Source organism: Elgaria multicarinata, chromosome 16 (genome assembly GCF_023053635.1).
Source record: "Elgaria multicarinata webbii isolate HBS135686 ecotype San Diego chromosome 16, rElgMul1.1.pri, whole genome shotgun sequence".
NCBI lineage: Eukaryota > Metazoa > Chordata > Lepidosauria > Squamata > Anguidae > Elgaria > Elgaria multicarinata.
In genome coordinates this window covers 8172503-8198347 of record NC_086186.1, presented here as the reverse complement: position 1 = coordinate 8198347, position 25845 = coordinate 8172503, and the positions used below count along the sequence as shown (strand labels likewise).

General features: G+C 47.1%; 3 protein-coding genes across 3 annotated transcripts in view; 2 read left to right on the top strand and 1 right to left on the bottom strand.

The window, feature by feature from the left end:
• Positions 1-2036, bottom strand: part of ALDH1A2 (aldehyde dehydrogenase 1 family member A2) — a 69005-nt gene extending 66969 nt beyond the window's left edge. Inside the window, exon 1 of the mRNA XM_063142712.1 lies at positions 1890-2036. Coding sequence (XP_062998782.1) covers positions 1890-2006 — 117 coding nt within the window. The 5' untranslated portion in view covers positions 2007-2036. The remainder of the gene's footprint in view (positions 1-1889) is intronic.
• POLR2M (RNA polymerase II subunit M) overlaps positions 1-25845 on the top strand; it is a 180242-nt gene that overhangs the window by 118375 nt on the left and 36022 nt on the right. The window lies entirely within an intron of this gene.
• The window catches only part of AQP9 (aquaporin 9), a 38080-nt gene continuing 30608 nt past the window's right edge, over positions 18374-25845 (top strand). The window contains exon 1 of the mRNA XM_063142501.1: positions 18374-18868. Coding sequence (XP_062998571.1) covers positions 18767-18868 — 102 coding nt within the window. The 5' untranslated portion in view covers positions 18374-18766. The remainder of the gene's footprint in view (positions 18869-25845) is intronic.

The following is a 25845-nucleotide window of genomic DNA, read 5'->3' as shown; positions in this document are numbered from 1 at the left end:
AAGCGCTTTAAAGCAGTAGTGTAAATCCTGCCCTGGTGTGACTTACATCCAGGCAAAAAACCGCACCATACGGACATATCACTGACTTCACTTCAATTTCACACACACACACACACACACACACACACACACACACACATGCGGCTGTCCTGGACTCTTTCCTTCCCCAGCTGTTGCCCACTCCTTTGTCTAGATCTCAGCTGTAAGCACCTCGGAAGCAGGGACCTGTCTGAATATCCCTGGGGCTAGAAAAATGGGTGGCTTCCAGGAATGCCTTAAAAAACTTTGAAAGGAGGTGAAGTCCCATCCAAGGAGTGTTTAACGACAAAGAAGCGTCGCTGTCACTGAAGTCAAAGAGATGCAAAGATGCTTCATTTTGGAGCACAATTCATTTCCAGCACAATTGCTTCCACAGTGCAATAGGACACCCGATCAGGAAGTGACTTTTGAATACCATGATTACTGTGAGCTTTATCCACCCATAGTGAAGCATCTTCACATTCTTTTGTTTTCAATGAGAGCGTTCCTCACATGCTTAATTCTTTCCCATTGAAATCAATGAGACCTAAAAGTCTCTTAATTTTTACTTACTACTGTGGACAAATAAACCAAATACTATGCAGAATGTTAAGCATGTTATACTAGGGTACAAGGAAACTCCACTGAAGTAATTCAGTGCTCACATCTTTTATCTTTGATTTTAAAAAGGGCTAATTTGTGTGCATTATCAGCAAGCCATGATGGGGCTACTGCAATTTGATATGGGCTAGTATGGGTTATGCTCAATTTTTAAAATTAAAATAGGGGAACAGCAGTAACGAATGAAAGTGGAGATTTTGGAATAGCATGATTTTTTAAAAGGAAAACAATCATATAATTTTTCACATCATTAGTTTTTCTTTTTAAAAAGCTGCACATTTAGTTTTGTATCTGCTTTAAAGAGAAGTATCCCTTGCTTACAAGCCTGAAGTATCTAATGACCCTTTGTAATTAAAATAGAGAGAATGTTGCACTTTGGGAAGATCTCCTGCACAAGCCCCATTGCATAAATGCTGTGGCACAGTCCCCCTTCACCTCAATGATCTCCCCCACTGGATCCCGCCCAACAGAAATTCATAGCCAGAACGTGGGCCAAACCTTTCTGAAACTAGACTTTCGTTTTTGGATAACTGTGTCCAGACATACCTTATCAAAATCGGCAGATCTGTATCAAGCGTAATTACACCTTAGTCCGCAGGAGATATTGCCATCAGCCCTGGGCATTGGCGAAGTTAACCCGCAACCCCAGTGAATGCTTCAAAATAAAAGAATGTTTTCCTAACAATATGTCTTGTAGATTATATTCGCCTAAAATGAAAATGGATCCCTCTTCCAAAACTGCAAAAACTTGGCCGGATGGATTAGATTTTTCTACAGGAATGATAAAGGAGAAAGTCCCCGGAGTTATTTAGACCACTTTAAAAACACACACACTCACACACACACAAAAGTTTATCTTTCAATAACATATACCACGCTTCAGGAAATCATTTCCTCTAACACACATCAGGAACAACTGGAGAAGACCCTTTTTCTGGAAAGAAAAAAGAAAGGGAAAAAAGAGAGAAAGAAAACGGACCCAGGGAGTTAAAATGGTACCCTCGGTCCTAGGAAACATTAATTGCAGGTGGGTTATCCTCTCTTGTTTAAGTAAATAAATAATTAAATAAAAATCAGTTTCTTGCGCCTGGGATCTGAAAGAAAGCACTTTTGAATGGGGGGGGGCGGGGAAGAGAGGAGAAGTTGGACTTTTCAGCAGGAAAATAGAAAAGAAAAAAGAACCGAGAGAAAACGCGGCGCCTCCCCATCTTTGCCGGGAAAGAGGAGCCAGGCAGCCCCGGGTCCCTTACCTTGGTGTACTTGATTTCCAGGTTGAGGGTGGGAGAAGGGAGAAGATGCAAGGATGCCATCAGCGCCGCCGGGTCCGCCTTCACCCCACCTGGCATCTCGATTTTGCTCGAAGTCATGGTCCCGGGAGCGAGCGTCTTCTTTTCCGTCCCCCCTCGAGTTCTCCGATCCGAGAGATCTTAGGTCTAAAATCGGGACTTGCCCCCCCTCCCTCCTTCCTCTCCCCCAAGATCAGGGCTGAAGATTTTGGCTGCCGCCCTCCGTATATAGGCAGGTGTCAAGGCGGCGATTTCTCATTGGCCACGAGGGCAGGGCGAGAGAGGGGGGGGGAGGGCAGGGCTGTCCTACCTAGCAGGATGGGAGCATCCTTCAGGCGCCCCGTTCGCACAAGGGCCTGAGCCCCAAGTCTCTGGAGGGGATCAGGGGCCCAGGGGCCCTCCTGGCTCTGGCTGAGAGTCCAGCCCACCCAAACCCTCTCTGGTCTGTTGGGCTACTGGTCCAGTCGCGAGCCACTTAGCCAGAAAGGGAAGAGGTGTGGCAGGAACCTCCTTTCCCTTTGGGCTGATAAGCAAGGATGCAGGGGAGGGGGTGCGAGGGAGGGGCTGCTTGGGAGGAGGAGGGAGGGGGAGAGGCAGGGAGGGAGGGAGGACCAATGGCAGAGGATTTCCTCGTGGCAATTAAAAGAGAATTAGCACCTTGGTCTTACATGCAACCCAGAGGAAAGGGACCTCGGAGGTTGGGGTTTCTAAGCCCAGGCTCCAGGAGAGGAGGGGTCTTGCTCCAGCAGTCCAGAAGGATTTTGGGAATCGAATTAGAAATTCGCTGCCAGAGGAGGGAAGAAAAGGAGCAGTGAAATAAATAAAAAAGGCAGACCCAAGCAATCTCTCCTTCTCCCTCTCCGGCGCGCAACTGCAGCTTCCAAGCAGGTGTTGGCTGTGGCAAAATCTTGGCGCAGGTCTAGAGGTCCCGCAAGCGGAGAGGTGGGTGCGTGTGTGAAATCAGCCTCAGTTTGCTCATCTGTAAAATGGGTGGAAGAGCCCTACAATACAGTCGAGAGGAGGCCACCAAGAAAGATGGGCAAGGGGGTGCATGGATTTGACCAGTAGTAGCAGAAAGAGGCGTTTGAGTGTTGATGGAGAAGGCCTGAAGGTTGGAGGGTGGCTTTCGCCCTCTCAGTGACACATCGCAGGGCTTGGAGGAGGCGTGTTGCCCCAGCCACTTCCCCTCACCCCATCCAGGTGATGAACTCATTCCACCCAGATGTCATGTGTCGCGAGGAGGGGGGGGCGGCCTGTCTACCTGCCCATGAGGTTTTCTACACTGGGGTGAGGTGGGGTGGGGGGAGCATAGTCAATGCATCTCCTTGGGCAATTCTTCTGACCAGTTGGGTGATTCCAGGAGAGGAAACCCCAAAACGGATGGACACCCACCCGCCCACAGGATGTGATATACTCCAGGGTTGTGGGAAGAAAAAAAGAAGAAGCTGCAAACAGATTCAGGTTGCAAAATTAAGGGACATTTCAGAGAAGGGAGTTCAGATAGGCTTTCCGGTGGCTGGGTGGGGTGGGGCGGGGAATGATGAACCCAGTACCTACCCTGAGACTTTGGGATGAGGTGGGCTAGATGACGAGAAAGAGAGAGAGATTTTGTGGGAGCTTGTAGGACCCAGTGGCCCTTTGGTGGGCCAAGGAAGCCCAGCAGAAGGGCAGACCCCTCAGTTCAAGGCCAAGGTTACTGGCTTCTGAGGAACCCTTCCTCCCCTTGTCCCCCCACAGCGCCTTCTGCGTGGCTGCTCCCTCTCTACACAGAAGGGAAGGCCAGCCGTCCCAAAGAGCTGCCAGAAACAGATGGCGTGAACGCTGAGGAAACCATGGTGGGTAGGTTTGCAGAAGGCCCCGAGAAAACAAGGGGACGAATGAGAAATGTGCCAAGCCTGGGCCTGTTTATGTGGGTGTAAGTCCCATTGGGCTCAGGAGGATTTTCTTCCAAGTAGACCTGCCTGGGATTGGGCCTGGGTTTCACGCCCAGGAGATGCACCCGTAACACTGGTTGCCTCTAAAATAGGGAGAAAGCTCAGCAAACCTCCCTGAAGCTGTGAGCCCACCAGCCCAGCCCGCCCCACCGAAGCCCTTTGAAGTCTCCTGGCATGGCGTGGGAGAAACGGACGCACACGCCTCCCTTGCCGTTTGAAATCGACAAGACGGCCAAGCGTGGTCCTCTCCTGCTGGTCTACTTGGAAGCAAGTCCCGCTGTGTCTGTGGGGCTTACTGCCATGTAGGAGTGCCTACGAGTCTGCCTTTAAAAGGGTTGGCTTTGGCTGGATCGTGCCCACGGGGAGCAGGACAGAATCTTTGGAAGCCGCCGGGAAACAGCATCCAGACCGAGGTGCACTGCAGTTTGGGATGGTCTGGGGTGGAGGGCGGGCAACTGGACTGGCACTACCTGCCTGGCGCTTATTTGCTACAGCAAACTCCCTCACCTCTTTCTCAGGTCCCCTGCAGGCCTCCCCCTCCCTCTTTTCTCATTCCTTCCTCCTCCTCCTTCTCCTCCTCTTCTTCCTCCTCCTCCTCCTCCACTCCACACTGCCTAACTAGTCCAAAGATGCTGTAGACTTGAAGACCTCCCCTTGCCTTAAAAGCTCCCCAAGTCCACTGCTCTCAACTGGGGCCTCTTATTTTAGAGTCTCAAAGGGTGCAGAAAGCATAGCTCCATTGCCCCCCCATCACCATGCACAGGGCCTCTGCTCCCCCCCCCCCAACAACCATCCTTCAGCCCTCCTACTGTTGTTGCATTGGTGGTTTCACAATTTGGTAAACAAGGAGTTTTCACTCCAGCCTGCTGAGATTCTCAGTCAGCCTCCAGTGCCTGAACCAGACCAAGCCCTGGGCTCCCCTCAGCAACTTCCATCCAAGCGGCTGGTCCTCAAGGCGCCCGCCACAACACAGAGAGGAGTCTCAACGGAGCACCTTCCAAAGAAACCACGGAGGTGGAATCCGCAGACGGCAGCATCAACCGAGGCGTCGGCCGTGGAGTTGCTGCCATCTGCTGGGTCCCACTGGCCATTGCAGTGCCGCAACGGGTGGCAGTACGCTCCTTTTTAGAAACTTTTGGAACATAGGAAGCTGCCTTACCCTGAGTCAGACTCTTGGTCCATCTAGCCCAGTATTGTCGACACTGACTGGCAGCAGCTCCCCAGGGTCTCAGGCCTGAGTTTTTCCAGCCCTACCTGGAGAAGCCGGGGATTGAACTGGGGTCCTTTTGCATGCAAAGCAGGTGCTTTGCCACTAAGCCACAGGCCCTTTGAGGGTGCCGTCACCATCTCGTTCATGGAAGTTGATGAGAGGGCCAGACACCGTGCACTCCATCAGACGAGTGTTTTATTGCCTGCTCATTACTGGGCACTTAAGGATTTTCGCAGGTCCCTCTCATGAAGTCGTCTGCCTCTTCTAGCCTTCTTCGTGCCACAAAAACCCCCCACCCCAGTAAGTCTGACTTATTTTTAAAAATGGAAGTTGCTGCTGTCTCCTGCGCTGTGCAGGAGAAGCAGCGGGATCAAAACGGCCCACTGAATGGGCCACACGCTTGTTATTTACTTCCTCTTTCAAAAGAGGAAGTAATGAAGGACAAATGTGTGGGCAGAGAAGCGACGGTAAGCAAATTTGATTTCCCTCGTCCGATGGAGCTCAATGTCTTCTATCCATGACCCTCCCATGTTTTCTTTCTGCTTCTTCCGACTTTTTTCCTTAACACAGAAAAGTCTTGTAAAGAGAGAAAGACCGAAAAGCGGCATGAGGGCTCCATCTGGAGGCCACTCAGAAACAAAGCAACTAAGGGCGCAACCCTATGCATGGTTAGATGTGGGGGGGGGGGGCAGAGGTCTACAACTACCAACATGCCCCAGCATAGGATTGACCTTAAAGAACTCTTCTCCAGCATCATGCCCTCCAGATACGTTGGGTGCAGTTCCTATCATCCCCAACCAGCAAGGCCAATGGGAATGAAGGCAGTTGTAGTCCAACACATCTGGAGGGCACCAGGCTGAGGAAAGCTAAATTTATTTATTTATTATTTATTTATTAAATGAAAGTCTGCAAATGTAATCCCCTAATTGACCAGAGTGTAAGTCCTATTAAACAGTGGGCTTTATTCCCTGGAAGGTGCTTAAGCTTGTATTACATGGAGGGACGTGATGGAGTTTTGTTAAAAAATATGAACTGTGTAGAGAGAGTTTGTGTAGAGAGAGTCTTTCATAATACTAAAACTGGGGGTCCTGCAGTGTAGATGATTTGTGGTGGGATCAGATCAGGTGAAAGAAATTCACTGCTGCACATTGGGTATAAAATCCAATGTAAGTCCCACTTGGAGTAGACCCATTGAAACGACTGGGAGAGCTAGCGTGGTGTAGTGGTTAGAGTGTTGGACTGGGAGTCGGGAGATCTGAGTTCCAGTCCCCACTCAGCCATGGAAGCTCACTGGGTACCTCTGGGCCAGTCACAGACTCTCAGCCCAACCTACCTCACAGGGTTGTTGTTGTGAGGATAAAATGAAGAGGAGGATGGTTATGTATGTTGCCTTGAGTTCCTTAAGGAGGAAAAAGTGGGATATAAATGTATAAATAAATAAATAAATAAATAAATAAATAAATAAATGTGTAATTAACTTAGTTACTCACAAGATGTGGTGATGGACAGCCACTGAACCTAACAACATACCGTATTTCTTCAATTGTAAGACACCATCAATTGTAAGACACATACAATTGCAGGATTCCTGCATTGGACTCGATGGCCTTGTAGGCCCCTTCCAACTCTGCTATTCTATGATTCTATGATTCTATACTAATTTCAGTACTACCAACAGGAAAAAAAAAACCTAAGACACACCCACGATTCTAAGACGCACCCTATTTTTAGAGATGTTTATATGGGGAAAAAGTGTGTCTTAGAATCGAAGAAATAGGGTAATAGTAGTTTTGAACGTTCAGAGTGAGGTAGTCCATTCATCTCTGCTGGTGTCCACCACCCTCCCTCAGGGGTGGGCAAGTTGTGGCCCTCCAGAAGTTCTTGGACTGCAATTCCTATCATCTCTCACCATTAGGTGTGCTGGGTAGGGCTGATGGAGGAGCCCTGCCCTACCCTGTGGGAGTGAATTCTGTAAATTCCTGAACCGCTGACTAAGAAATCTGTCAACGAGGATGAAATGCGTGCACGGCCTGCCAAGGCCTGTGATTCTTTCTTCTAGGAGGCAGGCACATACAGTGCTGAATGGTGGAGTTGAGCCCTAGGCAAGAAGGCTACGTATCCTCGCTCCGCTTTCGATTCTCCCGTTGGGGCATCTGGTGTTGGCAACAGGTGGACTCGATGGGCCCTCGGCCCAATCCAGGAACAATGTTGACATTCACTCTTCTGCTCCCTTACTTAAGAACCCGTCAAAGGCAGAAGCGTGCTGTGGACATCAGAACAGCAAGGAAAATCCTCAGGCTTGCCAGCATTCGACATTCAAATAGATAAAGGTTGAGGTTCCTTTCCTCTGCATTGAAATCCCCACTCCATTTGCAGGAAGTAAAACCAAGGAGATCTATTAGGCTGCCCTCGTTCAGATGATATCCCCCAAATAATGCTGAACTCCCCAAGCTTCCTATCACTTCTAAGGTTGCCCACCAAATTTAAACTCTAACACAGAAATCGCCTGTTTTGCTTGGTGATCAAAGGTCTCCATCCAAGGCCTGCTGCCAAGAAGATGGGCTATACCAGCAGCTCACATTTAGTTATTTGAAGTTCGTCTACAGAGCTCTTGGGAGGAGCTCTGCTTTTTAAAAGGCATGCAACCCACACTTACGCAGGCTTACCCAGAAGTCAATCCCGCGGAGTTCAGTGTGGCTCGCTTCTAAGTCAGGACATGGAACTCACTACCACAAGATGCAGAGAGCTTCGGCTATTGGGCGGTATAAAAATGTAATAAATAAATAAATAAATAAATAAATAAAATGCACTGATGGCCACCCATCTGGATGGCTTCAAAAGGGGGGTGGATAAATTCCTGGAGGCAAAGGCTATCTATCCATGGCTACTAGCCCTGATGGTTGTGTGCTATCTCCATATTCGAAGCATTAAGCCTGTGTGCCCCAGTTGCTGGGGAACATGGGAGGGAGGGTGCTGTTGCACCATGTCCTGCTTGTTCATCCCTGGCCGATGGCTGGTTGGCCACTGTGTGAACGGAGTGCTGGACTTGATGGACCCTTGGTCTGATCCAGCATGGCATTTCTTATGTTCTTATGATACATAAGACTGCAGTCCATTTCTCCAAGAAAAAACCCAAGCGAAAACGAGGCCAATGGTGCAGGCAGGAAGTAGAATCTAGGTCCCTATAAGTTTGGGGGCATTAGTAAGTCACCCTTCATCGAGGGAAGGGTTCCTTCCAAGAACCCATTTTCTCTTGCTCTAAAGAAAGCCGCGGCGGCTGCAGCTGTCAGCAACAGGCGCACATTAAATCTGGTCAATTAAACTTCATGAGATACCATGCTGTTCGGAGGGAGGCTGTGTTGATGCCTTTCTACATTCAAGACGATGCGTGAGACACCCCACCCCCCTTCATGGGCCCGGGTGCTATGAACCCTGCCGAGATCGGCCATAGCTGTGGGGAGGGGACGGCGAAGTAGGTGTGAGAATTCCCCTGTGGCAGAAACAAACATGACAGATCAAATCACCATCAGAAGAACTGAGTCACCGTTAGGGAGCGAAGCGAATGCTAAGAGAAGGGATCAAACGGGCCTGCAAATAGCGGGGCAGCAGTCTTAATGATGCAGCGGCAGGACTGGCCCAAAACATTTGGCCGTGGGTGCGCAAGGGTGCATTTCTGCAAGACTGAATGGAGACACCCATGCTCTCTGGAGACACCCATGCTGCTTGGGTTGGTGGCTTGTGCAAATCTCTGGGCAGGGATCACTAGAGGCCGTGAAAATGTATGCCGGAATTGTACAGCTGGCTCTGGGTCAGCATGGCAAGTCAGCGGTTGACTACTGCGATGCATTAGATGTGTGGTGGCCCTTGAAGAGTTTTCAGAAGTGGGCATGAAGAGAAATGTTAATGAGAGCTTGCCAAAGCCATCCCATTGTGCCAGTCCTGAAAGACCTGCATCGATGTCCAGTTTGTTTACGGGCACAAATCACAAATACCTATAAAGCCCTAAATGACCCAGAAACCCGGGGAGCTCAGTGGTGTGATTTTAGACTCTGGAGCTGAAGGTCTTACAGCCACCTTGCATTAGGAAGAAATCCATATTTCTTCACTTACTTCCAAATGTGGTAAGCTAGCCCTGCTCAGTTTGAGGCCCCTGCCACGACACAGGCTCTGAACAACAGACCCAGCCGCGGCTACTCCCTGCTCAAGCCAAGCACCACCGCTTGATACACCTGAGGTAAGGGACAAAACCCACCTTCCTCCAAACTATGTGGAGAAAGGGGTTTAAATGGAGAAGGATTTCAATATATAAAATAAAAACACTGTGAGTTATATGTGCCGATGTGAATTATTGTCAGAGTGGGTGCTAAATGTGTAAACTTCAGATGATAAATGCCAAACAGACACGCAGGATTTTTGTGGTAGTTAAAAACAAAACAATCAAAATTTATTTTTAAAAGTTCACAAGCTTTGTTTCAAATAAAACATTTAAAACCTTTTTGAAACCTTTCATCCAATCCTTTCACTCATTCACATATGCACTTTCCTTTTTCTCACACAATCAATCTTGAACTTTCTTTATTATCAGTATTGATTAATATACATCAACTACGTGCACACCACACTCTAAAGACACCACTCTCTACACTGACCCTCAAATTTCCCAGAACTTAAGTACTCTAAACACAGACAGCACTAAAGATTCTACGAGTACCTAACAAGTTCCCCACAATCCCCTCAGTCATTCCTTTATATATCACTCCTCCCCCCTCCCAAGACATTCTAACTCCACCCACTCAGGCCAACATTCTAAAACCCACAGACTTACAAACTGCAGACATACATTTGGGAACTGCCAGAAACCCGGGGAGCTCAGTGGTGTGATTTTAGACTCTGTTGCTGAAGGTCTTATAGCCACCTTGCATTAGGAAGAAATCCATATTTCTTCACTTACTTCCGAATGTGGTACGCCAGCCCTGCTCAGTTTGAAGCCCCCTCCTGCTTTTTTTGCTGAGTGGGTCCATGGACCTCTGCCCCAAAGTGCTGCCCTGATGGCGCCAGTGGAGGCTGGTGATTCCAATGTCACTGGGGCGGTGAATCTGCTCTGGGTGTCAGTCAGAACTCTGAAGGACCTATCCAAGATGGGGAAGCCAATTGGAAATGCATAGCCATAATCCAACTAAGAAACCCACTAGCACATGATGGAGAGATGGCCGCTAGTTTAGATGGTTTTAAAGGGGGGATGAGAGAAACTCATGGAGGATGTACCTATTACTGGCTAGTAGCCATAAAAGGCAAATGAAACCTCCAGGTTGAGACACAGTCTATCTTTGAATAGCAGACACAGGGGACAAGAAACAGGAGATGACCATCACCTTGTGAGGTTCCGGCAACATCTGCCTGGATGCTGTGGGCACAAAATGGAGCCAGGGTGTTATCTAGCAAGGCGTCTCTTACGGCCTGATGATTTTTACGTTCTATTATGTCTCAAGTGCTTTAGCCTTCGATGTCCCTCATTAATTACTTGGCACTCTCGTTATTCGTCACATTGGCAGCAAATGTTCTTCAACAGATACTTGTGTTTTAATTTTAGTGCAGGAATAAATCACAGGTTATAGCATCTCCCCTCCACCCGGACCCTCTACCTGGGTTAATTGAATCAATTCTTTAAATGCCTCCAAGCCCTGCTGATGATTTGAGAGCAGGTCAGGATTTGAAAGCCCCAGCAAATTTATCGACTTTGGGCTGGCTGCAAAATGAGCCCGGTGCTGAGTGCAGCGAGAAAAGCGCCCCACCAAATGGTTCCTCTGTCAAAATATTGGTCTTCCGCACCTTCCCTTGAGAATGATGGCGCTACATGTTCATTTATTTATTTACTACATTGATATCCCACCTTTCTTCTGTCGTGGAACTCATGGTGGCTACGTGTCGTTCCCGGGTGGTCTCCCCTCCAAGCTGTGCCCAGACCCAGAACAGCTTAGCTTCAGCAAGATGGTGGCCTCATATGCCTTCAGACCATTGCATGCCCTTTCCCACATGAGTGGGAGCTGGGCAAGAGCATTTAATGAGCAGTGCCTGCAGCGTCTCCTGCTCATTTCGATGGGCTTGCACAGCAAAACTTCCCAGGGGATCGGGCCACATATTCTTTGGAAGAGGGAAGGCAACTCCTGGATTTCCCACCTTGTAAGAGTACAAGGAGATCCCTGTTGGGTCAGAGCAATGGTTCATTCAATCCAGCAACCTCTTTCCCAGAGGAGACAACCAGATGCCCCAATGGGAAGCCCACAAGCAGGACAGGAAGTCACTGTTGTCCCCTCCACAGAACCACCATGACTAGGAGCCAGAGTTGGGCCTCTCATCTTCCATCTCCATGTGGCCTTTGCACAGCGGTGGCTAGTGCATCAATTGGGCCTGTTCTTAGAAATGTCTACTTTGGCCACGGTCACACATAGGGACGTCGGGGAAAAATGCAATGGACTCAAATGAGTTTGTATTTCTATGAATCCAACCCACAGACTCCACAGCAGACCAGCTTTTCCTGAGTCACACAAATTCCAGTGAACTTGCAGACCAATTTTTTCACTTTCCAGAAATTTGCGCATATTTCGTTGTAGGAAAAATACATAAAGTAAAAAAAAAAAGGTCCCCAAATTCACATTTCTCCCATAGGCTAAAGCATGGAAATGTGCATTTAGGGGAATTTGTGCATTTTTGGGGGGGATATGCACATTTTAGGGGGGATTTGCCTATTTTCGCAAGTGCGAATTTATGGAAATGTGAATTTGCGCAAATTTGGGAAACTGGAAAAAATATTATTCTTTCAATGAGCGGACAATGGAAGGAAAAGGACCTGGCAATCTGAGAAATGCAGATGGAACAGATTTTACAAAACCCGCCCATCCCTAGTCGCGGACATTGGATTGTTCTTTTAGAGCTCTGACTAGTCCTGACTGAAGCCTGCAGCAGATTCACCATCCCACAATTGGACCCTGATGCAGAAGACTTAGAATTCCTGAGCCCAGAAACTTGCTTTGAGTACCTGGACTGAGCAGAGATCACAGTCCTTCTACACAAAACCCCACTCCTGGTTACCCTGAACTTTCTTCATTTCAGTTGTATAACTTAGGGCAGGGAGAAATTTGCTTGATGCTATCGCTAAACAACTGGTTGTTAGAAATAACCCTTACCAATTTACTCTGAATTGTGCAAAGAACTACCAGTAGATCCAGATCTACCTGCTGCCTGCTCCTAGTTTGGAGAACATGAAAGCTTGCACAATGTTGTGGAATTTTTGTTGGCTCGAGTTAAGGCATTGCCCAACTGTGGAATTTGTACATGGCTGGACTTTTTTTTTTAAAGGCCTGACAGCCCCAAAGAACAAGTCCACCATTTCTGACAGGCCTGGTGACTGGGTAGTAACACGGCCTGCCCTGTGCCATGGAAGGTAGACCTGGCGTTTGAGAAATTTGTATACCAGTCTATTTCTGTAGTTTCTCAATGGGTAGACCTGGTGTTCCAGACAATGGCTTTCCACGTACAGCTGAAACCCTCAGTTCCCCGCCCCCCCCCCCCCGGCTCCCTTCTCTGCCATAATCCTTGAGTATCGGGATGAATATTGGAGGTTCGGGGTGACCTGCTGAGCTTGCAGTCCATTCCGAGACTCCGTTTTCTAGAGAACACACAATAAACACAGGTCCCTTCACAACACACCCCACACACCCCGACCTAAAACTTGCATGTTCTCTGAAAGCTTCACACACACTCATATATCCAACGAGCCCCTCTGAGCCTTCATAAACCACACTACTGCTATGATCAATTTCATGGCTCACCCTGGAAATCCCTAAATCAACCAACAAACCAGGAGACAAGATAACAATGCTGGACTACACTACAGTGTTGTCACACTACTTCTCTGTTATCCACCCTCCAGTAAAATGGGAATAACAGGCATAAGAACGCTGGACTACCTTGCAGGGCTGTGCGTAACCCACACTCTCTCAGCAACGGCCCTGACTCCTGTAAGGTAGACATAATAATGATGGGAATTATTTGCATGCATTGCCATGGTCATTTTTAAAAGGTTTACAAATGCAGGGGGGAAATATTACGAAGACCTGAGTTAGAAAAGCTATGAAACCCTGCCTTTGCTCCTATTTTTTTCCTTTTGGGGTAGACACGCGACTGTCCAATCTATCTACACTAAAATCTTAGATGTCTGAGTTGATTTTTTTGAGGTATCAATCACTTCCCACTGGGGAAGACCCCCTCCCACCCCCGGCTTTAAAATGAACCAGGAAGCTCCTTCCTCAGACAACGGCCACAAGTATTCCTATGACTTCATTCATTGGCTGAATACCCTGAAAGGCAGAGCAAGCTATTTTGGCTTACAGAAGAAATAGGAAGAATAGTGGCCGTGTGTTTTGCCTCATATCTCAGGTTCTACAAGGCCTAGAGGCTACTCTTTTCTTCTTTTTAAAATGAAAGCTGGGAATCTAACGATGATCTGCCTTTCCCCTTCCTACAAAACAAAACAACAGGAAGTCAGAAGAGTGTCCCAGAGTGGCGAAGATTCAGCTCATAGCCTTCATGCTGATTTCAAAATTCAAGTTCTTTTAATAATTTGCGTCCACCAAAAAGAGGAATGGATGGATTCAGGCAGATGTCATGAGGCAGGAAGTTCCAGAGGTCAGGTGCCATCACTACCATCAGTCTCAAGATCCAAATGGATGGCACACAGTGCCAGGGGTGGGTGGGCTTCCTTACAGACATTCCCCAAGAGCAAGATGAGATTTTAGGACTCTGCTACACATGAGCTGATCTGGCCCTGCTGCTGCTTGCGAAAACCCAAGCATGGACCAGTGAGTGACCCAACGCCAAGTTCTCCACGCTCAGCTCTTCCTCTTTCCCACCGACACACCCACTCACCCCCCCTTTTCAAATTTACTATCTGAGAAATGCATCAAGCCCTAAAATGGACTGACCTTTCTGCTAATGTATATCGCCTAATGAACGGATGCCATTAACAACATTCATATTGGAATATTGCACTTTCCCAGTTCCCATTCATCATCGCTAAATGCTTGCTCTCGTTCGCCTGCTTAAATTTTTTATTTTTACCCTTTAAACCAAAGAAATAAGTCTTGTGTCTAATTAGGCAAACTTACATATTCAATTAATAGAGTCATTATGGCTTAATGAATATGGATCATGGGTTACGGGGATGGAGATTTTCTGCTTGCAGTGCAAGGGCTCCGAAAGATCCGGAATTGATCGTGGAGCAATCCCTCTCCAGAGAGGATGGGAGGGCTGAGGTCAGCGTAAGCCCCCCTGGGCCCACCACCCACTTCAGAGCAGCCAACGGTCAGAACAGGCAAGAGGCATTGGCAAGGTTAGGGTCCTGGTGGGCATTTTGGGGACCCAGGGCGAACGGGCTGTCCATCCCACACTGGCCCAGATGTGGATGTACGATCAAAGCCAGGCAGAGGTCAAGTTCCAGGGTGGCAACCGAGGACAAGAGCTCAGGAGTGCAAAAGATAAAACACACACAGACGCAAACACACAGAGCCATGCAGAAGTTCTGAGGAGTCCAACAAAGAGTAAAATTAACAAGGCAAACAGCAGATCACACGTTAAAAGCCAGCTGGCATTTAAACAGTCTTTTCCAACCGTCTAATGCCAGGAGAAGGGGTAACCTGGCCAATCATTGCTGAAAAGGAGTGCCACAGTCTCTGTGCCATCACTGAGGAGGCCCCGTCTCCTGAGTAGCCCTGCCGGATCTCATTTACGGCCAGCAGGACCTCCTCCAAGGAGGAGAAGGAGGTTTCTTTCTAGGGATAGGTCCTTAGGGTCAGCTGATGGGAGGTTTGGTCCGGCTAGATGGCGCCGTCGTGGAGCTCAGTCTGCCAAGCTTGCCCGTGGAAACAGAGCACCAGCTGTGGCGTCGCAGGAAGTAAAGCGCTGGAGCTAGACTGAGGGGAGCCTCACACACATCCCTACACACACCAGTGCCTTACGCTGCCCTAAGCTGAGTAGGAGCACGATGCAATTGCACCGTGAAGTGTGGAGCTGGGCTTGGTGCTGACAACTTTTTCAGACCCCCCCCCCCCCAAGTCTGGGTGCTGCTGCTAAAACTCTGTGTTACTCATTCAGACTGTAAAACCCAGGCCGGTTGGTTAGCTTGTCTCTCGGGGCAGACGGCTTTGGTCTCCCTCCAGTGTGGCCACGTGAAACACCCCCCACCATGCCCTTTAACACACTCCACCATGGCCATAAATCACCGTCCCTTTATTTAACGTTGCCGTCTGAAGAAAAGCGGCAGTAAAAGGAAATGGGAGTTGCATAAAAGAGTAATTGAGGTCTTAAAGGATTACTGCTCTCCCGCTCCGCCTTGTGTTCCTTTCTCGCATCTTCCTTGTGCCGTGACATCGGCTGGAGATCATAAAATGTTTCCACAGGAGGAAAAAGCGTTCTTCCTTTGAATAGTCCTTCGGTATGAGCTGCAGCTTCAGAGCCTTATTAGATTTCGTTTCCTGCACATGCCTTTCCCGGAGACATTCCCTGCAAAGATGGAATGCGTGTGCAGGCCACAAAGGGAGAGAATAGGGGTGGAATCAGCTTTAGAAAGTATGTCTAGAATCCAGTCATTATCCGGTAATTGAGCCCCCCTTATTGTAAGGGACGTGACTCTAAAAGGCCATAAAAGTCAGATGACTTCCCCCCCCCTTTGGGGCTCTTTACACATGGTTAGTCCAAGAGCAGGTGATGCAGCTCCTCTGACAACCAGTGTAGTGCAGCGGCTAGAGTATTGGACTGGGATTTGAGAGATCCGGGTTCTAGTCCCCACTCAGCCGCGAAAGCCCATTGGGTGACCTGGGGCCAGTCACTAGCCCTTGGCCTAACCTACTTCACAGGGTTGATGTGAGGATAAAATGGAGAGGAGGAGAAGGATCACGTACAACACCTTGGGATCTTTGTTGAATAGACCTTGCTGAAGCCAAGCAGGTCTGGGACTGGTTAGTGGCTGGAGGGGATACATGTACATGTTATAGATACATGTACATTCATGAACTGGGCCTCCAGATGCATCAGTTCCTGCACCACCCCATGCTCTGTTCCGACAGCCAGCTTGGCAGACTGAGAGCCAAACGGGACATTACTTCAGCTGTCCCCAACCTGCTTCTGGCCTCCAGATGTGTTTGACTACAACTCCCATCATTCCTGAAAAGGGCAACCTGTGTGGAATGGCAAAAGCAAGCTCCCTCAGCCTGGTGCCCTCCATATGTGTTAAAGACTGAGGAGAGACATGTTAGCAGTGGTCAGTTACGTGAAAGGATGCCACAGGAAAGATGGTCAAGGGCTATTTTCCATGGATGCAGAAATGAGGACCTGAAATAATGGGTCTAAGTTACAGCTACCTAGATTCTGATTAAATATAAGGAAAAAACCTCCAGATGGTAAGATCTGTACAACAGTGGAACAGTCTACCTACGGAGGTTGTGGGTTCTCCATCTCTGGACATTTTTAAGAAGAGGCTGGACAGCCACCTCTCATGGTTTAATTGGTTTTCCTGCAAATCGCAAAGGGTTGGACTAGGTGATCCTTGTGGTCCCTTCCAACTCCGTGATTCTATGATTCTATGACCTGCAACTCCCATCATCTCCATTGGCCATACTGGATGGAGTGATGTGAGTTGATGTCCAACACATTTGCAACAGACAGAATTGCGGAAGGCTGGCTGAAGTCTTTGGAACTACTAAACTTAGGGGGGGGGATTATGAAGGAGGAGGATATAATAGAGACTGTGGACACAGTGTGGGGAAAGTGGAGGAAGGCTGAATTTGTGCCTCCCTTTTTCATAACTCTGGAATGCAGGATCATCCAGGGAAATGATTGGCAGGAGGTTCAGGATGAAGCAAAGAAAGGCCTTCTTACATAGGGTGACCCTATGAAAAGGAGGACAGGGCTCCTGTATCTTTAACAGTTATATTGAATTTCAGCAGGTGTCATTTGTATGCATGCAGCACCTGGTGGAATTCCCTCTTTATCATAACAATTAAAGCTGCAGGACCCCTGCCCTCTTTTGTAAATGGCCACTGTTGTGATGAAGACAGAATTCAACCAGGTGCTGCATGCATGCAAGTGATACCTGGTGAAACTCCCCTTGCAATACAACTGTTAAAGATACAGGAGCCCTGTCCTCCTTTTCATAAGTACCTAAATAGAAGGAGGCGGTGGTTGGAAATACTGCAAACAAAGTTGGGGTAAACACCCTCCAACCACAAGCAAGAAAAACAAATAGTCACAAAAACTGTTTAAATAAACGTATATATCAGTTTTGCAGTGTGTAATCATTCAATAACAAAACAATTTTGCAGCGTGAAAAAATCAATAGCAACAGGAGTCCGGTAGATTAACCTGTTTCACCAGGGACTGCTTCCTTGGGAACACGCTATAGAACATATATATATATATATATATATATATATATATATATATATATCCATTACTCACATAGTATTTAAGACCAGCAATTCTCCTTAACATTCTTATTTAAAACAAATGAACTAACAAAAATCTCTGACGTTGTTTCCTACCTCATTTGAGACAATTAGCCAAGGCCTTTCATAAAGTCTCCCATTATATATAATCTCTGAAAAATAAGGTCACCCTATCTTACACAATGCATGATTAACTTACGGAACTCCCTGCTACAAGATTGGTGACGGCCACTAGGTAAGGGGGCTTTTAAAAGGGGATTCGTCAAATTCATGGAGGGAAATCGGCCTATCAACAGCTAGTAGCCATGAAAGCAAATGACACCTCCAGTCTCAGGGGCAGTATGTTTTGGGGTACAAGGCTTTTGGGGAACAAAGAGGAATGTTGCCCTCATATCCCACGTTTGGGCTTCCCAGAAGGCATCTGATTGGCCACTTGGGAAATAGGGTGATGGACTACCTGGACCTCTGGTTTGATCCAGAAGAGCTCTTCTTATGTTCTTAAGACCCAGAAGATGCGATGTAGCAGCGAATTGGTAAAATGAACCAAGTGTAGTTAGCTGTTCTTGTCTGCCATTTCTTGAGCTCACCTGGGCATGTGGGGGCAGGATGCATTCCTGTAAACCAAGGGAGTAAAGTTTCTCTCACCTGTTCAGAATGCACATTTTCTACACTGGCTGAATACACCTCTTGGCAGATATCCCAGGGTTTGTTTGTAACCAACCAATGCCTGCTGTGCTTTTTGTATCTGGCAAACTTATATAACCAATCGTTTCCCGGTCTTGTTGTCTTCCCCCCACCTCTCTCCTCTTGTTTAATAGCACAGGGGTTTATTTGGGATGATCGGGTAATGATTAATTCGGTCAGGAAGAAATTGGGAGGAAAAGAATCGGTCCACTTCTGAGCGAAAGCTTAGCAGCTTTATCTGGGCTGCCTGTTATAAATAGTGCTGGCGAGACCCAAGTGCTGCGGGAGGAAGGCACATGATGGAAACTCACAATGCACGTTCAGAGAATGTAAAGTGGGCTCCATAAATCCCCGGAACAGTCAGATGATTTTAAGGGCTGCATAGGGGCACTCCAGCGCTCATATTTCAACATATTAGGAGGAGTGTCAAAGTTCAAGAAAGGCAGGAGGGGATTACAGAGCAAATTTTACGGCTGCCCTTCACCAGTCGAAGCCACCAAGGAAGAAGCCGCCAACATGACCAAGAAAAGAGAAAGGAGTTTGAAAGAGAAATTTGCCCTGGAGAACAGCCTGCTGAAGGAAGCTCTGGCAGAATTCCTGGGGACGTTCATAATGATAGTAAGTCATAGCGGCTTCTGTCCTTCCAGCCACGCTATCCCGTTCTCCCTTCCCTCTTTCCTTCCAAGCAGGGCTATCCCAAATTGTTTTGCTACCAAGCCATGGCGCAGCGCGACCCATGAGCTGTGCTCCTGCGTCTTCTGCAGCAGATCAGCAAAAGATTTGGCAGTGCGCCGCTCACAATCTGCACTGCCCGCCTGGTGCTCCCCCTCCAAACATTGCTGACTTTGCTTGCTGGCTAAACGAATATTGGGCAGGCTGTGCAAAAGGGCACGAGCGCCTGTTGTACCCCAAACTTCCGCAGACTGCTTAAACTTCCCTGATACGATTTAGTTTATAAAGTGCCTTCCGTGTGCCTGGTGCTTTGCACAGGACAAGGGGACAGACAGGTCCCCGTCCCAAGGCGCTTACAATCTAAAATTCAACACAGGGAAAACAACAGAGGAAGAGAAAGGAAATTTCACAGTAACTAAGAGCACTTTATTCCTAACATGTAAGGAATTAAACTTTTAAATATTAACTATAATTAATCATGTTTACAATTATGTACTATATAATCTACTTAATATTTGTCCTTGCAATGGCCCAGGTTGTGCAGGCAGGGGATCATGGCAATTGATTTTTAATCCACTTTCCAACACCTGTGGATTGGTAGAATTTCCATTTTACAGACTGGGGAACTGAGGCTGTAAGATAATGATGTGCCTAAAAACACCCAGAATGGCTTAGGCAGGATTTGATCACAGGTCTTGGCCCACCACATTTTGATGCTTGAAGCAGAGAAGCCTTTCATTAATGCATGATCTAAAATACACCAGGACATTCTCCTGCACCACCTCCATTGAAGGGATCAGAGGCTGCAAATGTACAGCATTTCTCTGGTCAATCTGACTTGGTATACAGAACCACATACATTTCCCAATCCTAATTATTTTAGTGTTTTCCTAATAATCTGTTGCACACACTTTTGTCCGTGCACAGTTCTGAATGTTATTCAGTTTCATGGTAAACCAGGAGTAAACAGCCAGAGCAGGAGGGTGGGAGATCTTTTCCCTGTCAAGGTCCATGCTCCCGCGATCGAAACCTGTTGGGATCTGCATACCAGGAGCAGCTGTGGCCAAGGGCAAAAGTGGGTACAGTTAAAGACCGGCCTCTTATCTTTGTTCAGTACGTAATGGGGGCATGAGGGGTGGGAGAGGCATTTGCCTCCCGGCATTCTCCTTACCCAATTTGTGCAAGGTTCTGTCCATTTTGCTACCAGAGGCAAAAGACAAGACGTTGCCTCCCCGTTTCCACTACAGATGTCAACTGGACTGGCAGCTGTATCTTACTGGGACACTGGGGATGGGACAGCCCCCTCTGCTGCACCCGAGGGTGGCAGAAACGCCTAGGGGGAGCAGGGCAGATACCCTCTTTCTTCGATTCTAAGACGCACTTTTCCCCCCATATAAACATCTCTAAAAATGGGGTGCGTCTTAGAATCTCGGGTGTGTCTTAGGGTTGGGTTTTTTTTCTGTTGGTGGTACTGAAATTAGCGTGCATCTTACAATCAATGGCGTCTTACAATCAAAGAAATATGGTAGTCTGGAAAACACAGCTCTGTCCTCCAATGGGAAATGGCCAGAGGGCTGCTGCCCTGTCTTCTCCATGCTACCCAGAATCTACCGCCTAAGGCATCTGCCCCCTCTGCCTCATGATAGGGCCGGCCCTGGGCTAGAGGTCAGCATTTGGCCCACAGGTCAGAGGCTCGCCTCCCCTGGGCTAGAGTAAAAAGAGACTTCAAAGAAGAGAGAGCTTTACTAAGAGTTAAACACAGGACCCCAGCCGATTTTCAAGGGAGAACTAAGTTATCAAGTCTCTGACAGTGCATCACTTGGTGGCTGCACGCATTTCAAAAGACTTGCTGGAACCTGCAAAAAGACGTCTTCTGGAATCCTGTCAAATACTTAACAGGGTTGATGCCACTCAGGACTTTTCTGCTCTGCATTCATTCCACTCTGCCCTAATTCTTGACTGGAGATTCCACAATCCACTCCATGCAAGTCCAGAGAAGCCTAGTTGAGGCCAAGGACCTTCCTTCTTCTCACATCAGTCCGTTGGTTTCTGTTCACCACTCTGCCGCAAAGATCATCTTCTTGGCTCGCCGCTCCGACCATGTTACTCCGCTTCTGAAATCTCTTCATTGGCTTCCAATTCACTTCAGAATCCAATATAAACTTCTCCTGTTAACCTTCAAAGCTTTTCACGGTCTAGTTCCTTCCTATCTCTCCTCTCTCTCTCATCTCACACTATTGCCCCGCTCGTGCTCTTCGCTCCTCTGATGCCATGTTTCTCGCCTGCCCAAGGGCCTCTACTTCCCTTGCTCGGCTTCGTCCATTTTCGTCTGCTGCCCCTTACGCCTGGAACGCTCTTCCAGAACATTTGAGAACTACAAGTTCAACCACAGCTTTTAAAGCTCAACTAAAAACTTTTCTTTTTCCTAAAGCTTTTAAAACTTGATGTTGTGCAGACTTCTACTGTTACTTTCTACTGTTAGTTTTTCCCTACCCTGTGCCTGCTTACCCTACCCTGTACCTGTCTGCATTCTCTTCCCCTCCTTATTGTTTTACTATGATTTTATTAGATTGTAAGCCTATGCGGCAGGGTCTTGCTATTTACTGTTTTACTCTGTACAGCACCATGTACATTGATGGTGCTATATAAATAAATAAATAATAATAATAATAATAATAATAATAATAATAATAATAATCCCTACACTGGGGAGGGGCTATAGCTCAGTGGTTAGACCCCTTGCTTTGCAAGCAGAAGGTCCCAGCTTCAATCCCAGGTAGGGCAGGAAAAACTCTGGCCTGTGATCCTGGAGAGTTATGGCTGCCAGTCCGTGTCAACAATACAGGGTTAGATGGACCAAGGTTTTGACTCAGTCTAAGGCAGCTTCCTATGACGTTCCTGTCCCTCACCTTGGGAATGACCTGATCTTGAGCCCATTCCAGAAATCCTTCTGCCCCAACGAGGAGCTGGGTTCCTGGCTTGACTTCTAACTGAAAACAAAGTAAGTTTAAGAAAACTGATACAACAATATATCAAATTTAGGTATAACTATGCTTATTACAATAAAATCATATTAGTAGAAAATATTTTTAATCTTAAAGCAAATACGTACATTTAAAATTTAAACAAAATAGTCCACATACATCAAACATTAAACAAAAATCCCCAAGCGCGTTTCAACCATGCAGGTCTTCATCAGTGGAAAAAGCATATGTGGATATATATATATATATATATATATATATATATATATACACACACAAATATTAAAAAACAACTTTTTATGCCCCAGATATAGGGAGTTCCTATCGGACCCAAAGTTGACTCTTGTAGATCTTCAAGCTTGTAGCAAAAAAGCCTCCTGTCTTCAAAAGGCTGGTGGATAAAGACACCTAATTAGTTATTGTAAAGTTGGCATAATTGAAACAACCCTCCCACAACTTGCTCACTCTTAGAGAAAAATATATAATATTGAGTAATCTTACCTTGGCTTTCAGTTATGCCAACTTTACAATAACTAATTAGGTGTCTTTATCCACCAGCCTCTTGAAGACAGGAGGGAGAATCTAGGCCCCCTTCTTTCTTGCTACAAGCTTGAAGATTTACAAGAGCCAACTTTGAGTCCGATAGGAACTCCCTATATCTGGGGCATAAAAAGTTGTTTTTTTAATTTTTGTATAATTTTTTTTTTAAATAATCCACATATCCTTTTCCCACTGATGAAGACCTGTATGGTTGAAACGCATTTGGGGATTTTTGTTTAATGTTTGATGTATGTAGACTGTTTTGTTTAAATTTTAAATGTGTGCATTTGCTTTAAGATTAAAAACATTTTCTACTAATATGATTATATTGTAATAAGCATAGGTATACCTAAATTTTATTTATTTATTTATTTATTTATTACATTTTTATACCGCCCAATAGCCGAAGCTCTCTGACTTGAGATATATCAATATCTCAAACAATTTGATATATTGTTTGTATCAGTTTTCTTAAACTTACTTTGTTTTCTGGTTTGGTTTTGGTTTAAGATAGCACTTTTTCATATTTCTGTTGACTTCCAACCGAGCCAGAATTCACGTCCATCCCTACTGCTCAAAAGCAACCTGTGTCCTGGAGTCACTGTAATTCTTTTCCCAAGCCCAGGAGGGTGGCTGCCCTTTTGGGCCCATGTTGGCTTGGCTGCCCTAAGACCAACCCTTTTGGAAACATCTTCTCGGCTGTTTTCCAGGACAGATGAACCTCAATGACACATGACATCAAACAGACACCAGAAGTCAACAAAGTGCACAGACAGAGTCAAAGGTTAGGAAAGCAGAGGGGAGCCTTTGCTAGCACACCACGATGGACCAGGGGAGATTTTATTTTGGGGGGGGGTTTGCCCCGCATGTACGTGGGGACACCCACCCACCCACATACACACCCAAATTTTAGAAAACAAATAGTTAGGGAGGTGAGGTTTAAACCTCTGCATCCCACATCTGGTGGTCCCGATCTGGGTCAGGGCTTGCATGACTACCTGTGATTAAAAAAGACAGAGAAAGTCAACAGCCTGCTATGTATTTATTATTTAATGGATTGGGTAGTATGAGCTTTAGACTTTCTTGTTCCATGGTGCTCTTTTACTGAACTGTGACTTGATGGGTTTTCTTTACAATCCGAATAGTTATGCTGAATGGTTTTAATCACTGTTTGTTTTATGATGAGTCTGTGTTTTTAGGTTTTATCCAATCACACCTGTCGCTTTTATGGCTGTCGGTTTGATGTATTTTGTTTTAACCTGTTGGATTTCTAATATTGTTTTTACCGCTTCGGGGTGGGGATGTCGTTTTAACTTGAAAAGCAAGCGACAGATATCTGAAACAAACAAACAAATAAATAAGCAAGATGCACGGAGGGTGGGGGAGGAGATAACTAAATATTTGCCAAGGCAGCCAGAGAGCTGGAGCTGGCCCTGGGCAGGCCCCGGTTGTGATGCTGCAGCTTCCGGAGCGAACTCAGCGCATGCCTAGAGAGCTCAGCACTAAGCCCCTCTTCGTTCTTCGCCCGTCTTCATTTCGGCTGCCTGCTTTGGGATCCAGGGCCAGAGCAAAACGACTCCCGCCAAAGCGTCCGCCTTTGTTTTGTCTCCGTTACACTTGGCACGGCAGCCTCACTGGCGGCTTCTGCTCACGGTTCACTGTGGCCCACTTTCAGGCCCCCGTCTTCAGTCAGGGAGAGGTCAGGAATGGACGGAGCCAAAAAAGAAAAAAGAAAAAAAGAGAGAGAGAGAGCTGCAGCTCCCAATGTAGACATGTTGTCTTAAGGGCTGCTAAAAGGGGATCGTTTGCCGGCCCTCGGAGGGAGAAGCCGCAGATTAAACCTGGAAGGTGGGACGGCGGCACGTTTTGCACGGAGGCACAATCAGACCAGAGTGGCTGGAAAAATGTTCTGGAAGTAAAGAGAAGCCGGGCGGCAGGCCAGGGCTAAGATCAATTGCACCCTGGGCGAGGAGTGTCTTTGCTGTCTTCCCCCTCTCCTCCCCATGTGGACAGCTTTGGAGGCTCCCTCAGCTCAGCTTTGATTATGTAGTTAGGGTATTCAACTTGGGCTAGGAAGACCGGGCTCAGATTCCCTGCTTGAGCTGCAAAGAGACCTTGAGCCAGTCACTTTCTCTCCAGAGCACCTGACCTACCTCCCAGGGTTGTTGTGGCAATAAAAGGTCACCCCATCCACGCACACTACTATGACCTAGAATCATAGAATAGTAGAGTTGGAAGGGGCCTATAAGGCCATCGAGTCCAACCCCCTGCTCAATGCAGGAATCCATCTCAAAGGCATTCCTGACAGATGGTTGTCCAGCTGCCTCTTGAAGGCCTCTAGTGTGGGAGAGCCCACCACCTCCCTAGGTCATGGGTTCCATTGCCGTACTGCTCTAACAGTCAGGAAGTTTTTCATGATGTCCAGCTGGAATCTGTCTTCCTGTAATTTCCTATTCGGAAGAAAGGTGGGATATTAATGTGGGATCTAATACAGAGAGAAGGCACAAGAAATTTGAATAGCTGTCCCTGGCTGCGGGATTTGTGGCTAACAGAATGGCCATGAGTGTTGCTATTTTGCTTTCTTCTCTGCAACACCTGTTCAAACGCCTTGGTTTGCTTGCCTGGCTTGTCTAAAAAGAAGAGACGCTTTTTATCATCCAGACCTCAATCTGTATGAAAGAGGGCATCCAGCTCTTCTTTGTCGTAGCAGAAACTCTCTGTGTGTGCATGTTTATAATTGCTTTTAATTAAGAATCAACCATGGGTTGTGCAGGGGGAGATCTTCCTATGATTTCCCTCAGCTTTATTTCACAGGATCAATTGCCCCGCTAGTTCTGGTAGGGGTGTACAGGGTCTACCAGGGTGACCATATTTGGGAAACCAAAAAAGAGGACACCTAGTGTGCATGTGGGGAAGCAGCTTTCTGAGTCCTGCAGAAAGTACGTTATTCCCCCGCCGCCTTAAAGAACCCGATTGGAGTGGAGGAGGGGAAAGGATTTCATTCTGCACCACCACCATCCACTCCAATTGGGGCCTTTTCTATAATGTCCACGAATGACCCACTTTCCCCTTTAAGACCTCAATTGGAGCTCGGGGTGGGGGAATGATGTGCCTCAAGAAAGCATGTCACTCCCTCCTGCCATGCTAATGACAGCCTTAAAGGGGAAGGTGTGTCATTCCAGGACATTATTGAAACTTATAGAAAATCCCCCCTGACACCATGGAAAGAACAAAAACCAGGACAAATCCGGGGAAATCCTGACAGTTGGTCACCCTAACCAGGGTGGCAGAATGGAGTTCTGAGTGAATTCCCCACTCATTCTCCTTCTGCATTTGGAAGGGCATTTTGTCCCTCTTGCAAATAAACCCATGCAACCCAACCCAACCCAACCCGTTATG